Source organism: Labrus bergylta, chromosome 21 (genome assembly GCF_963930695.1).
Source record: "Labrus bergylta chromosome 21, fLabBer1.1, whole genome shotgun sequence".
Lineage (NCBI taxonomy): Eukaryota > Metazoa > Chordata > Actinopteri > Labriformes > Labridae > Labrus > Labrus bergylta.
In genome coordinates, this window is record NC_089215.1 from 3,506,647 (window position 1) to 3,522,573 (window position 15,927).

Genomic DNA, 15,927 nt, shown 5'->3' on the forward strand with positions numbered 1-15,927 from the left:
CTTGTTTGTTTGTTTGAGTGCAGCTCATAAATTAATTTCATTAGAATAAAACAAAAAGGTCATACCAAACCTTTGACAGTTTTTAAAATGTTCCTTGTACAAACTCAAAATTTTTTATAAAAACTAAACTGGTAATGTGATCATATAAACAACACATGTACGGTAAAATCCTTATCATTAGCTACTGCCTGTACTGTCCCTCTCCATGCTTACACACACCACTCACTGCCCTGGATAATCACAGGACGTCTTTGCATGAGAACGCAGCTGTCAATCACCTGGGGTTGACGGGGTAACTGTTGCTAGGCAGTGGCTGGGAGGTGGCGGCGGGGTTCATGTAGCCGGCGTCTGGCCGTCCGGCCGTGGCGGGTTTAGGGGAGTAATGCTGCTGCATGGGAGACATGGGGGTCCCCGGGCAGGAGCTCTTGGCTCCTCCTGCAGCCCTTTTCTGCTCATAGGCACTGCAACACATGAAGAGGACATGCATACATGTATGAAGACTGATGAAAACAACAACAGGGTCAGCCGGGGAGGGGCTGATAAGTTATTTTCAGTCAATACAACAAACATCCTAATGGTCAGAGGTTGAGTGGTCAATAGCATGTGGTGGGGGGGGGGGGGGGGGGGGGGGGGGTGAAGTCGTTTTGTTTCCTCTTCTCAACCCTTTGCATATTTACTGACATTTTTTTTTTTTTTTTACCAGAGTGGTAATAAATCCTGCTTATGAATCTGTGCTATAATACAATTTGAACAATGTTAAAATAAAGGAAGCCTGGTAGAGGCAAGACATGAGGAGAGGAAATGACAAGCCTCTTCTTTGCTCTTATCTAGGAACCAAAACTAAGAGCAAAGACCAGAACCTAACCCGGGTCTGAGAAAATAGTGACATGAACCCCCTTTATAAGTAAAACCATGTCACTATGCAATACCAATAATACATTGATCATATATCCAGGTGTGCAGATAGCTTTGATGGTATTTGTTGTGAGTGATCTGTCACTGCCTCCTCATAGAGAGGATGAGCAGTGATTTGTTTGTAAGTGTTGTAAAATAACCTTATTTTTGGTGAGTAGAAGTTGATACCATAGTGGACATAGACGTCCAGAAGTCATGACTCTACCACTTTGAATCCTGGAATTTGGCTGTTTCTGAGGTCACCATCTTTATTTTTTCGGGGAGCTAGGAGTGACCATATTTGGACAAAACGGTGGATACAAGTCGCTACGCCTCCCTCCGAGTTTAGAGGACACTGTGACAAAAAGCTGTCAATCACATCACACTCTGCTGAGTCATATGTTTGACTCTAAACGGGATCGTTATTTAGAAAGTGACCGTCATGATGTACCGTAGACACTTAAACTGTACTTGACCATGAAACTCATTGGGAAAAACTTTACTTTAAATCAAGCGTTAAGTAGGCTCAGTTTCTCATTGACTTCTATTCAAAATTCTGTCACCAGAGGAATCACCTCTTTCTTCACTTTTCTCTAAAAGTGGCAACGTCCATTTCTTACATATTCTGTCTTTACTTCTTGCTTTTAAAAAAAATGTATTTCATTTAGATAGGAGAGTGGAAAGAGTCAGAAATCCGGGCGGATTGAGAAGGTGCCACAGGTCGGTTTTGGACCCGGGCCGCCCGCTTGGAGGACTATAGGCTCTGCACATCGGGGTGCTTGCGATAACCACTAGGCTACCGTCGCCCCTCTGTCTTCATTTCTGAGGAAACAATCTGTTTTGTAAGGTTAAACCTGGAGGACTATATGTTTGTTTGTTTTGCTTATTGGTTGATTTTTTTATTTAGTTAAAGCAACAAAACCAATATTCCATTCACCTTCACATATCGGGATTGAGGCAAAATCTTGGGGATGGATATCTCAGAAAACATATTGAAGACTATAAAACACTGAAGACAAGTCAGACATGTTGTTCTTTTGGATTAGTAATGTGGGTGCTCTGGTTCAGTGGAACATCTCAAAGGGGTTTGGGGTCTGAGAAGAACCTGGTGTACCTGGCATAAAGGCACTGCTCTCCGCTGGGGTAGCTGAAGCTCTGCTTGTGGCTACAGGACTGGCTGGGGTCGGATCCCGGGCTCTGCGGCTCCTTCTTGATGGTGACTGGCGGGCTGTGAAATGCCACCGCTGTAAAGACACACAGGACACACAGAGAGATCAGCTTTTTGTGTATTCTTCTTCTCATTCAGCCCTTCCCCGATACTACCGTCATTAGGCTGAAAGAGGCCAAACGCAAATACTTCTGTCTGCACAGGAATCTCTTTTATGTGCCAGCCAAAATGCTTAAGTGACTGTCATCTATACAAAACACAGGGCAGTGGACAGACGCGTATAAACACCCACTAGACGAGAACAAGAACGGCAAAAGAAACACACACGCTCACACACGACTGCATTCCAGCAGCCCAAAGCGTCCTCGCCCACTTTTCTTCACTCCTCCAGACACAACAGCAGCCAAAACTTCCTCTGTCAAAGTCGAGCTCTGAAGGTAAACAAGTCTACGGGCCAGAGAGATGTCTGCACACTGATGAAAGCGAGTGTCACACCTCTGTTGGAACAGCATATACACCCCCAGTTCTGTGTTTGGCATTCTTTCCTATTGGTATCCAGATGTTGGCCACAAGTTTTGCTTTTGGCTTTTTCAGTTAGGAAGAAGAAAAGAGTCATTTTTGATTTTCTAACTTCATATTTTTTAAGCAACATGTTCCAGTTTGATTTTACCCCTCAGAGGCATCCGCTTAATCTCCAGCTCGCCAAACTGTCCATCAAGTTGCACTGCTGGAGGGGACCTTTGCCTCGACGGCCACAGAAACCACCCAAAGTGGAGCTTCAAACTGTGCCGAGGGCTTGTGTTTATTATGTGAGGGGAGGTTTTCACCCGGAGAACTGTACAGGATGTTTTTCTGGTCCCGACAGGGTAAACAGCAGCAGCTGTGCACTTCCAGCTGGGGAGGCCTGTATTTATGTGTGTGTGCACAAGTGTGAGATTGCATGTGTGTGTGTGTGTGTGCGTATTAGAAATCTTGGCAATCTGTGTGCACATATGCTGAAAAGTGCATACGTGTGTGTGTGTGTGCAGTGGGTGTGGAGCTGACGGAGCGGGCCACACTGAAAGCTCAGCCCAGGTAATTACATACCGCCGTCCATTCACAAAAAAAGGAGCAGTAAAAAAAATGTCTGTCTGACTGAATGAAGCTGGAATCTTCTGTTTTACTGAGGCGAGAGAATGAAAGTGAAAAAAAAAATGAAGGAAGAAGAATAAAGCGGACCAAACCACGAAGGACCTTGAGGATCTGCTGTGACAGTCAGGATCAAGACGGATGAACTCAGCTCCAAGTACAAAAAGTCTTTGAATAAAAAGCACAGATTTAAAACTGTTTCTATTCATGCTGAATTGTTCGGGTGCATTCCCAAAAAGATAATGATCGACATAAGGACAGTTTTATAAACCTTGAAAATGTGAGCATACAGCATCTTGTAGTGCTTTACACAAAATTCCTGAAAACTTCTTGAATTTTTTAGGGCCATCAGCAGAATTTTTCACCCTGACTTTATCCAGATTTTTTCCTGCCAGCCACCTTCTGCATTTTCCGCATGAAGTCAGGGTGAGCTGACGTGAGAACACAGCAGGAAATATTCAGGTAAAATTCACTAAAGGAAGCGGGGGGTGTTGAAGTTTATTTAGTGTGACCAGCACATGACCATAGTGTGCCACCAGTGAGATCTCCGTGCACTGTGCAACACAGGAAGATTTCACAGTGCAGCTATTTTTCTTGAAATTTCCAGGAAACTTGTTTTAGGAAATGTCTAAAATGGCTTTAGAAAGCAAAAAAATAAACCCTTTTAAGATTAATCTCTTGGTTTCATTTTCAGCTATTTTTAGCATTAACAAAATTCTTCTTCTTTCTTAAGTCTTCCTCTTTTTGTATCTTCTAAAATACACATATTCTCTTCAATAGGAATTCAAAATGGGATTGAGCAAGTCTCTATGCTCACACAGCTTTACTGGGTTGTCATTCATGAACACCCACTGAATCTTGTATTGTGAAATTTGTTTATTTTTCTGGTATTTGTGCTGTAAAAAGTAGCTTTTCTTGGATCCGCCTGCATTGAGATTGCGATTATATATAAAAAACCAAAAAACAAAACTGAGCCCGACAATCAAAACCGTGCCACTCATCGTCATAACCTTCCTATTTTTGGCCCGGGGCTCACTCTCCCATGGCAGGCAGGCAGGTGAGGAAGCGTTGGCTTTAGAGGAGATCAAACAGGATTAGAGAGCATTTACCCAGATTTCCCAGACAGACACGATGGGATTCCAGCCTCCTCTGAGTCTCCCGACAGCTCGTCTGCGAGCGAGTACACAGAGGGGTGGCACATGACCGCCGCTCCAATAATACTACTGTGTTTGTCTTTTCCCCCCTTTCTCTGCCATGGTCATGAACTGCAAACAATCCTCAGAGAGCGTACACTCAGAGTGCAGCCAAGTGGAGACACTAATGTGATTGGCAGCAATTTAGCCCTTGATGTGGCTCCCGGTTTACGAGGATGTTCTGTTTCAAAAAGTCCGGCCTGGGATCGGCGTCAGACGGCATATGGAGGGGTTTGTGTGTGTCTTTGCCGCAGTCATTTATGTATGACCTTCTAGAATTTAGATTAATTTGGTAAATGAACACCAGGCAGTGTTTTGTGTTTGTATATTTGCCTGCGATTGCAAATCTGATATGTTGCATCCGTTTCCGATTAGGAGTTGATGGTTGCTGCTCTGATAAACAATTTGTCAAACAAGGCTACGCCAATCTAAAAAGCTATTGATCACTGAGCCAAGGAGAAAATCACAAAACTCCACAGACTTTGATCTTGAAATCTGAATTCGATTGTCATGAATAAATACATTTGGGCAAGACTTAGAGGCTACAGTCGTGCTAGCAGAGGCTGTTTTAAAAAAAACCGTTTAAACAATTTAAAATGAAGTAATCCCTTTCCAAACAAGCATTTCAGAAACACTCCACTGTACCACCGTTAACAGGAAGCTGTCTGCTCTGCAGTTGGTTGCTAAGTTGCACAAAATACTACAAACGCAGGACAGCAAAAAGGAGACTTCTCTGTTTGAACCACAGTGTTTGAGACTGTTTGGGCCAAGGTCGAAGTTTAACTGTAAGCTACATGCAATCCCTGAGAGGTGAGATTCAAATTGGTCAAGTGGTACTTTAGACAAAGTCACTGTTTTAGGGGGTTTGGTAGGAAAAAAACCTTCTTTGTGTGTTAGGATAAACTGCAGGAAAAGTAAGGTGTTTGCGCCTAAGGTGAAGTAGCATTTTGAGCTAAGCGCTAAAGTCAGTAGGCTTCCACATTTGCAATGCCGTAAAGAACAGGCAGATATATAAAATAAATACCATGCTCATTGGCTTGGTTTAGCTTGTTAAGTGCAAATATTCCCCAATTATCACCTAGCATGAAGCACAGTAGAGTCTGCAAAAAGGAATTTCTAGGGAAAGGTCAGATGATATCCAAAGTTATTATCCTAAGAGGGACAAGAAAAACTAAACCAAATTTAATTGTAATTTGCTAAAAGAATCAAACATAAACCCTTAAGTGGGGCAAAAGTAAAGCAAAATGGTCACCAATTTCATCTGGTGACTATGTATGTCAGTTTTCATGAGATCATTTGTCAGGTGAATGTTGAGATGCTTCCCTGCATATCTTTAAGTGATATAGGTGCACGATTTTAAAATTAGGGAATTGCCAAACTCATAAGAATACATCCCCTGTGGACCACCAATATTTGTACCAAATTTCACCCCAATCGATACTAAGGATTTTACGACGTTCAGCCTGGAGAAAAGCAAGGCTGCCAGAGTGGGGAACAACAGAAATTTGATAATAATTTATCTCCAAGTTCCAAGAGTGATCCCTAAAACAAACTCTGCTCTCCACCAAGTATTCCGAACTCTCCGGTATATTACAGTAAATCCTCCCGTCTGAATGATGTCAAATCTGCTGCTTTGGTTTACACGGAGGTGGCAGTCTTGTAAACGGATCCAGTGAGAGTTACGATCTACAGGTTCCCTTCTCTTCCTGCTTTTGTTCAGGGCAACACGGCCCTCCTGTTAACTGCTTTGTTGAATGTTACATCACCCTTTCAAGAGTGTCTTCTCTACGGCGAGGGGCGGGGGGGGGGGGGTGATCGGTTCGTGAACTTCAGCGCAGAGCGTGAAGGACCTGAAAGGTGTTTAGAAGTGAAAAGACATATACAGTACACAGTCGATGCAGGATTGGAAAAGCAGACCGTTTTTTGAGGTAGAGCAGAAGCCTGCACAGGAAAGCGTGTGTATGCCTGTGAGTGTTGAATGTGTGCACTTTCTCCTTCAGCGTTGGGTGATCCGTGGCAGATTCCCAGCACCCCCTACACTGATAAGGTCAAAGGGTTCCTCCTCACTCCAAACTTGTCGTATCTCCTCCTTCCTTATTTTGCTGTATTCTTCACCGCCGCCCTTTCACACCCTATTCTGAGCCCTGCGTATAGAGATGACCCTCAGCTGAAGACAGGGTGGAGATGGACTTTTACATATGTAAATGTTAGCTCTTTGAGGGGGGAGGGCGCGGGGTGAAAGGTGATGGTCATGGTTGAGTGCTTTAGGAAGTAGAGGGATCATTACATGGGGGGGTGGGGGGGTAGTGTCCTATTCAACAGACACCCACCACAAACAAATCGTAAGAGAAGGAGATGGCAACCCCCAGCACACACACTCCATACACACACACTACTTTACACAATGGGCCCCTCAGCTGAGCCACACGGAGGAGGTAGTGTGAACACGTCAGGAAACATTATTGGATTCCTCTGAGATTCCTAAAAAAACACAACCAGCCCTGATACTATAGATCCAGAAAACAAGGTTTGCATATTAAAAAGCATGGTTGTAATACATTAATACAGTTTTGAAATTAAATTTATCTTAATGAAAGTTCAGAATTTTACGCTTTTTTTAAAATTGTAAATTAGAATAGGTTAGCTCACTGTGTGGATATTTGGGTTATAGTTGTTGAGAAGTGGACGAGTCATAGGAATAATTATGAACTTCATTCTTCTTAGTTTTGAACATATAGCCTGCTGCTTGATTTTTGTTGAAAATTGTTGTACAGAGGTGTTTTCACACATGCACAAAACTCCTGAGGATTATCAGAAAATTTCCAAAGAAGCTGCATGTGTGAACAAGCAGAGGAACTTTTGTCACATCGACTTTTTTTCTACCAGCAGCAAATATGCAGGAAAATTCGGCAGCGAGTGCCCGGGGTATAGGGAGGTCACTCACATGACAGTGAGTGACCGGTGGGATCATCTTGCATGTAGTCAAGCTCTGAAACTGTCTTAATATCCAGCTCTGTTGCTTCATTTGCCACTTTAGCGCCATCTTTTTACGCCATGTCCAGACTCTTGAGACCCCCCCCCCCTTCTGTCCAACGGTGAAATACTCCTGCTGTGAGGTGCATGTGTGAGTAACATTTTCAGGAGTGCATGTGTTATGAAGGTTTCGGTTTACTTTTTGTATTACTGTTCTTGTTGGAACATTTTCACAGTTAAGACACATTTTACTAACTTGGATTGGCATTAAAGTAGAGAAGTGTTCATACTGAAACTGTGTTGGAAATGTTTTTAAAAGCATCCAGAATATGGTCTCAACATCAATAAATCCACGGTCTGATGATTATTGCTTTTTATTCGTTATTGGAAAAGTTATCAGGAAGAGCTTTACGGTTTTGAATCATCTCCTAAAGAGACATATCCAGTGAATATCTATAAAATCCAATTTTTTTGTTATAACTTTTGAATGAGTTGTTTTAAGCAGTCGGCCAGACCTCACCACAAACTCCCCCCCTCCCATCTTCTTTTATTTTGGACAGAGTATTTCCTACCATTAAAGGCTCTGGCGTAGGGAAATCCAGCCCTGAGACAGCCATGGATCTGGAGAGTCTTACTCTGTATGTTTATGTGTTACTTGGCCAAGTCTTAAGCCTCTGGAAGTCTGCAGCACATGACATGACAGACGTGCTCACGATAACTCATGGGACATCAACCCCAATGTCAAATGAGGTGACTGGATTCCCCGCTAAAGCTTAGGACATGTCACGGTAATGTAAATACACTCTTAATGGGTCCAATCGTACAAATAGGATTCAAGTCGTACTCTTAAAAACATCTCTCTGAAGATCTGGTTTTTGTCTCATGGATATGTTTTTTACATGTGGTTCTTCTCGCGACTCGAGGCCTCGGTTGGTTTTGCACTCAAAGAAAGCTGCCATACAGTAAGTTACACCTGCTGGATCTCCACCCTTGTTTGGTGGCAAATCAATAAAAACAAGAATGCCAATTATGCCACAAGGGTTTAAAGGTTAAAAAGGAGACTATTGATTCACATGGGTTGCAAATGACATTAGTTCCTCAGCTGAATACATGTCGCCATTGTGGTAAGAGGGAGGCATAATGGGGAACAGCAACAGTGTAATTTTAAAGTATCAGACTGTCAACACATGCACTGAGTTGGACAGAACCTATACTTTAATGGTTATTTTAAAGTTCTAGACCCAGTGGTATGTCAAGCTTTCTAAGACCAAGTGTGGATGCTATTTCTAAGCCTGTAGCCTTGGTTTTGAATTGGCAATAACCATTTAGAGGTTAAATAAAAAAGATGACAGCACAAGTGACCGATTTTCTGAGCCGCAAAGTGAGGGCATGAACTTTTTAATTTCACCGAGAAATAAAAAGCCTAAAACCTCTGAAACCTCGGCTTTAAATAGTAAAAAAAACCCACAATGTTGTTATGAAACTTGAGAGACTCAATGAGTTAAGAGTCACTAAGAACTTTTAGAAAATCGAGTCCTAAAGGCTAATTTTGCTGCTAACACAAATTCTCAAGACCATTGAGGTGTAGCAGCCTCTGGTGTTGCTGAACAAATAATGGATCTTTAACGGCCCGTAAGAACCTCCAAAGTGGAAAATAGCCAACCGCAATCAAAGCCAAACACCCGCAGCGGTCAATAATAACCTGCAAACAAAGCTAACGCGCCGTGTAAACAGCCGAATCGCTGTCGTCGGCTATTCCTATTATTTGTTTGTGGTTATAGTAAGAAATTCTTTACAATCATCTCGAACTCAAACCTGATAAAAAATGTTTCGCAGTTGAAAGGATGCTAATTGCTAATATTTTTGGGCAATTCTTGGGATTTACACATGACGCTGAACTTCAAAGTTTGAAGGGTATTTCGGTTTCAAACTGTTTTAAAAAGGGTCTATTGGGCGTGATCTAAAAAGGGTTAAATTGTATGTTCCATGGCATAAGAAGTTTCAGTGGTTAATTTACTGTGTTTTATCTTTGTATAGGTTATAGTTCAGTGGAAAAATTCAGAACCATGTGATATAGAGGGCGAGAGAAGGAAAGGGAAGCGAGGGCGATACAATATGATCCAGACGGCTTTGACTGCACAGTGTATCCAGTCATTCCACTGATGCATGGAAACATGTGCTGGACATGTGTGTGCGCTTCTCAGGTCACTGAACAATCAGGAAGACACAGAGAGAGAGAGAGAGAGAGAGAGAGAGAGAGAGAGAGAGAGAGAGAGAGAGAGAGAGAGAGAGAGAACTGACAGGCTCATCCTCATCTGGCCTGAGAGCAGCTTCAGTATCTGTCCGTCTGTCTGTCTGCTCGGGGAGCTGGGAGTGTTGCGTCCATTAGTATCTGCTCTATCTGATTTACAGGTCGTCCTCTCCCATCTGATAATGGTTCAGCCTCCTTGAATATTTAAAGAATGGTTGTCAGATACCTGCCAAACAAGCCGAACGACATTGATGGAAAGAACGCTTGTATCAGCGAGACAGATGATTGGCTGTAACAGAACTGTAATCCTTCTCATAAATGCCAGTTGAGGGTTCTTCATCATGTTGGGTTGGCCAACAGGATGTCGATGTGAATGACACCCATCATGGGAAAGGTTTGCTTTTTTGCAAACATCAAAGTTTCACTTCCCTCCTGTAGACTGGAAATAGATCACAAAGTGTTTGAAAGGATGGGAAACGTTCTTGTCTTAACAAGAATTCAGCTTTTTCTCTGAGTGGACATTGAATCGTCTCGATGAACTCGACATTGGTACTAGAGAAAGAATCCTAATGTATTCTTTAGGAGAGGGATGTCTTCAGGCACTCAAGGATATACAGTAATTAGTTAAAATGCCTTTATGTAATCGTCATCAAATCTTTAATCATCAGGAACACTTTTTACTCAAACTTCGAGATATATAAAAAATGGCCCTAATTGAAGCAACTTTTTAGACTGTCACTGGAAGGGATGTTCCTAGTGACTTATTTCCTATCCACAGATTTGAGATCAGCCAACTCTTGAAGTAAGAAATTACTCAGAAAACAGTCACAATTGAGCATAATCTATTAAGAATTATCAGAGGTAAACGATGTAATTTGGCCTAGTGTGGCGGAGTGCTAGTACCCCCAGCCTCCGATCCTCCTTGCAGGTTAACATCCAAACATTGCACCAGTTGATATGCCAGTTTGACTTGGTTATCTCAGTTTTCTCTACTCGTCACATTTTCTTGGTTTTTTGTATCCTCAATGGATCACAATTTTTTAATCGCTAAATGCCTCGACATCTCGACATCTCACCGTTTTCCCCATTGTCCACTTCACTTTCAATTGTGCCGCGTCGGCTTTTATATAAATGGCCATTGACCGTCCATAAATCTCACTCCCTCCATTGCTGTTTAGTGAGGCCGATACAATACATCCCTGTCCCGGGACATGTGCAGCGAGAGGGACGGGCCGTCACAGGCGTGGGGTGGATGTAATTAATCTGGCACAATATTGACTCCTCACTCTCGATCCCTCAGCCCCCCCAATATAGCTGTCCCCTCTTAATGTTTAATGTGGCGATCGATCCTCCCCCACACTGTTACTGCAATGATATAATGAGCTCCCGCTGCTCAGCAGGGGGTCGCGGGTGGAGGGGGGGATTGAATGTGTGCAGTGTTTCGATATCTGTTCGCCTAGTTGTTGCAATGCGTGCCTGAATGTGTGTTTCGAGGGCAACATCAGATTCATCAGGAGGAGATAAAACAACAGAAAGGTCGGGACACCTTCCTTGAAATTATCAGCACACCTGCCACATCCTCAGTCCTTCTCCATCTTCTCCCAACCCCCATTCTTTCACCCTCTCTCAGTATCAGGATCTCGACCCCCCCCCTCATCCCCCCCTCCTCCCCCGCCTGTGCTGATTTATCTCTGCTTTATCTCTATCAACTCATGTATCAACCCTCTCCATCTCCTCCTGCGGATCAGAGAGGATCAATATACGGTCATACGCGGGCTCTCAGCTCGCTTTCGCACACCTACCGCTCTGTGTCAGCAGGTTACTGCGGGGCCGCGCTCCGCAGACACCTCCTCCACTCGTGTGTTGGCATTTGGTGGGTCGATAAAGAGCCCGAGTTGGATTAAAAGGGATGTGAAAGTAGAAATCAGTGATGCAAAAATCTGCTTTGTTGCCACTTGAGTTTGATTTTCATGTTTTTGCTACACTTATGAAATCACTATACTAACAGGATCTGGGAGATTTGTGACATTGTTACCACAAAGTCAGAGAAGGCAAGAAACACAAGACGATCACAAGGCCGGGGTTGAAACACTCGAGTTCAAACGATGTGTCATCGGACCACATCTGAAGGCTCGAATGTTCAGAGCTGTTTTGAAAGGAGTGAAAACTCAGACTCTGTAGAGAGCGCAGTTATTCTCTGTTTTCCAAAGGGGTAGCAGGGCAGGCTTATGTTCTGCCTTTTCTCAAAAGCATTGGGGGTGTTGCACTAATAACAAGTAAAATGAGTGGCTGTGTGTAAACCTGACAAGAGTCTGTCTTGGAGGAGAATACTCGATTATGAAGTTACAAAAAAGTGGCCTGAACACAAAGATTGTGGAGCCAAAAACATTTTGGTTGAGGGGAGAGGCAGATGCTGCTCAAAGTTTGATATTCACTTTTAAATGGTTTTAAGGTTATCTTAAAGGTAACTTTCAAGTTTGTCACTTTTTGGAAAACATTATCAAATGGTGGGGGGGTCGGGGTAACGCTATTGGCTTTTATAAACGGCGATTAATTTCCATGGAAAGTCCTCCCAAGCGTTCAGATTTTTAGACGTAAACATAGGACTTTAAAGCAAGGCAGAAACCTCAAGACAGATTTTTTGCCACCCTCTCTTACTCCCCGCTCACTCATGTAAAAGTAAAACCAAAAATGTACCCATCCCAATGTTGCGAAAAATCCCTCATAGCACAAGGGAAAAGATAAAATTGAATTTAAAAACCACTTGAATCATTGAAAAAGATGGTGTGGCGGTGATTTGCACCATTTACCAATTTCCCAGAAGTTAGGCTGTCAACAACACTTTTGACCATTCTTTCTCCCTCTGACTTTGTTTCACCAAAGTCACCACATTTCCATTAATCCACATCTTGTGTACAGCTTCAGTACGTGCAAATATTAACAAGACTCAGGATGTTTTAGACTTGGATTTTCCCTGGGACTTTCTCGCAGTCGCGTTACCCAGTCCCCCAGTACGTCCTTATTAAACGGTCGCTTCAAGTTCATGCTACTGTTGTTTTTACGGCCTCGCCCCGTCCCTTTCACAGCCTCTGTTCCCCCCTCTCTCTCTGGTCTGCACTCGCTTTGAAACAGAGAAAACATTCCAGCTGCAGAGAGCCGAGCTGTCCTGTCGGGAGTAAACTCACCATCACGGACTCAGTAATGCATAGGCAGACATGTGACCATCACACACACACACACACACACACACACACACACACACACACACACACTCACTCTTTTCCCTAAACACACACACACACACCTCCCCTCGCTCTCCTGTAATAAAACACACACTGCCGTCCATTCACAAAGCTATGCTGCTGACACTCGGGCTGTGCTGCCTGGCTCAAATCCCCGCGGCCCCCCCTGGCTTTGACAGGGCTGTTCTGAATCAACACGCAGGAGAACGGCTTTTTGCTTCCCCACTGGAAGCGAGTTAAACGCCTATTACTCCACATGTTTTAGCCTTTACGAACCGTTTCCAGTGGATCTGATGGACTAAAGGTGACTGGAATAACTTGGTGAACTCACTTTAACTTAAGGCTGATTCTTCTTTTAGAACCCAAACCTTAAAACCAAATTCTAGCAGAAGTCTCAAAACTTTGGGGAATTCAAAGATTTGAAAGCCAAAATTTCCTCAAAAAGGAAAATGCAACCAAATTTGCACGACCGAACAACAGCTGCATGACTAAAACAGGCCTTACTTGACGTGTAGTCAGACAAAGAATGAGAGAAAAACAAGCCTACACCTCTCCTAGGTGTTGTAAATGTTTGAGTTATGTCCCCCCCAATGTCATGAATGAAGGTTTGCGCCCCTTAACTCAATGTGCTGCCTCAGCCAGTCTCTCACAACCAGCCCATTCATAAAACTGCATGGCTGAAGTGTGTGTGTGTGTGTGTATGTGTGTGTGTGTGTGTGTGTGTGTGTGTACCATGCCATGTGTGTTTATGTGTGCGCACAAGGGGCCGTCAAAAGAAATCATGTGTTCACTTAAAGAGAGAAATCAAGCATTTTACCCATGAGCAAAACAAAACAGAGCAACAAACAGTCTTTCAGGAAGCCCCGCCCCCCCCTCTGAGAGCGAGCGAGAGAGCGGGCGAGCGACGGTATCCATGCATATCTGGCAGGCACCTGGCTGTTTTCTTGCGCACTTTGTTGCATAGCAGCTGTATTTTGGAAAGTGGAGAACACAGAGCTGCATGTTTCTCTGTCGGGGGAGAGAGAGGGAGTTGAAGAAGAGAAAGAGAAAGAGAAGGGAGGGGCCGGGGTTCACCCCATGGTCCCATGTGCCAGATAAGGGGGCCTGATTGGGCCAGTTCTGATCCAGAGAAAAACAACCCAAACAAGAGGAAGGCTGTGAATTCATGACAAAGCAGAACACACAGAGCCAGAGAGGCGCACTGCTGCGAGGATTTGGTTCAACTGGGTTACTGGAACCTCCCTTTTTTTTCTTTTGTGACTTTCTCTACAACTCCTGACCTGAAATGTAATTCATTTAAAAACAAATTTGAATAAACGCAAGTTCAATCTTCTCACATGCTTTTTGGTTCATCCGGGTCACTTGTACCTCTTCTTTGATTTTTTCTTGTAAAACTTCTGACCTGACATTTCAAAATGATGACCAAATTCTAATCTCTCATATGTGACAACTTTCTCAGAGCAAAGTTTCTGCACCTTTGCTTTTTTTTGTGACTTCCTGTCTCTCCTCGTTTCCTTTTTTCTTTGGTTCTTTTCTGCAACTTTTTTCTACTCTTCTGCAACTTTTGCATGAAAGACACAAACTTTAATGAACCTTTACTCTCTAAACTTTGAAAACTGGCAGCTTTTCTCTGCCTTGAGTAACAATTCACTTAATACATTTTACTTTTAGTTTCTTTTCCCCCAAGAAAACAAGCTATGTAAAGACACCACCTGGGAATTATAGGAAAGGATAATTAAACAATGTTTTGTCCTGTTCTAGATAATAAAATGACAGATAAATGTGCAGAGCCTCTACATGCTGAAGTAGACTTGAAGAAGAGAAACCGCTGCAAATAAAGCAAATAAAACAAAGAAATAAAAAGTTATATATCATGTAAATATCTAGAAGAAAATAGCAAGATTTAATTTTCAAAAAGGAGCCATATTGAGAGAATTTGTGTAAACTTTTACATTTAATTTGATCCTCTTTTCTCGTCTTCTCTCCTTTGCTAAACTCTCTGGAAAGCACTGTAACGCCGTTCTATAGAGCCATAACTTCCTATATAATTACTGTAAGGCACAGAACTAAACAATCGTCCCACACAACTCCAACATCGCTGGATTAGTCCACATCTTGGAACACTCAAAGTGTGTGTGTGTGTGTGTGTGTGTGTGTGTGTGTGTGTGTGTGTGTGTGTGTGTGTGTGTGTATGTGTGTGTGTGTTTGTGTGTGCAGAAGAGAGAGGTAGAGAGAAAAGGTAAAGGGGAGTGAAGGGGAGGGGAGGGGAGTCCAGATTTTTAAATTCGACTTAGTCTGTAGAGACACAGGAAGGGAGGGAGGGGTTTGGAGAATCCTCTCTGAGAGGAGGGGGTGTCAGAGGGAGAGAGAGGGAGAGGCGGGGGTCTGTAGTACTGTAGGGCTTTTTTATGAATGAAGAGCGAAGGAGAGAGCAGCGGAGGACTGAAAGAGAGAGAAGGAGCGGGGGGCGGGGGAGGGAGGGGGAGGCACACTTCCTCTTACGCACACAGGGAAGAAAATTTATGAATGGGTCACATCTCTCGAGCTGCTCCAAGTGTAAACAACATACTTGGACAAAGAAGAACGAGCTCTCGAAGCGCAGGGCAGGGGCCTCGCTAAAGCGCTCACTGCTCAGACATTCTGCTTCTTTCTGACAAACTCACAAAACAAAAAAAAAAAAAGGCAAAGAAGATGTTGAAACTATTTTTAATTAAATGTGCTTCATAAATTTTGAGTGACACCTCCCGTGTGTTCTTTTCCCCCCGCAGGCAGAAAGACAGACAAAAGGAGTCTGTCGGACTGCTTTAGCGTCAGGCGAGGATAAAATCTTGAGGTGCTGTCAACACCCGACTTTAATCCTCATCTTCTCTTGACGAGATTAAAAAAATCACATCCTTCTTCCAATCATAAAAGGTCAATGAAAAAAAAAAAGGAAGAACAAGAAAAGAAAAGGTGCAATGTTATCACCAATGGCTCGATTACTATTAGGGCAAGTTCAGCGAGTACATTAAAGCTGCATGTTTGCATAACCTTCCCGCAATGGCAGCCCGCAGACAGAGCGCGCTTGTTAGCCGTAAA

The 15,927-nt window shown here is 43.2% G+C and overlaps 1 protein-coding gene across 3 annotated transcripts in view; it reads right to left on the reverse strand.

The window, feature by feature from the left end:
* The window catches only part of etv4 (ETS variant transcription factor 4), a 40,628-nt gene that overhangs the window by 12,567 nt on the left and 12,134 nt on the right, over positions 1-15,927 (reverse strand). For all 3 annotated transcript variants that reach the window (XM_065949329.1, XM_020644975.3, XM_065949330.1), the window contains 2 exons: positions 2,009-2,138; positions 279-461 (listed from right to left, as the gene is read on the reverse strand). In XM_065949329.1, coding sequence (XP_065805401.1) covers positions 279-461; positions 2,009-2,138 — 313 coding nt within the window. The remainder of the gene's footprint in view (positions 1-278; positions 462-2,008; positions 2,139-15,927) is intronic.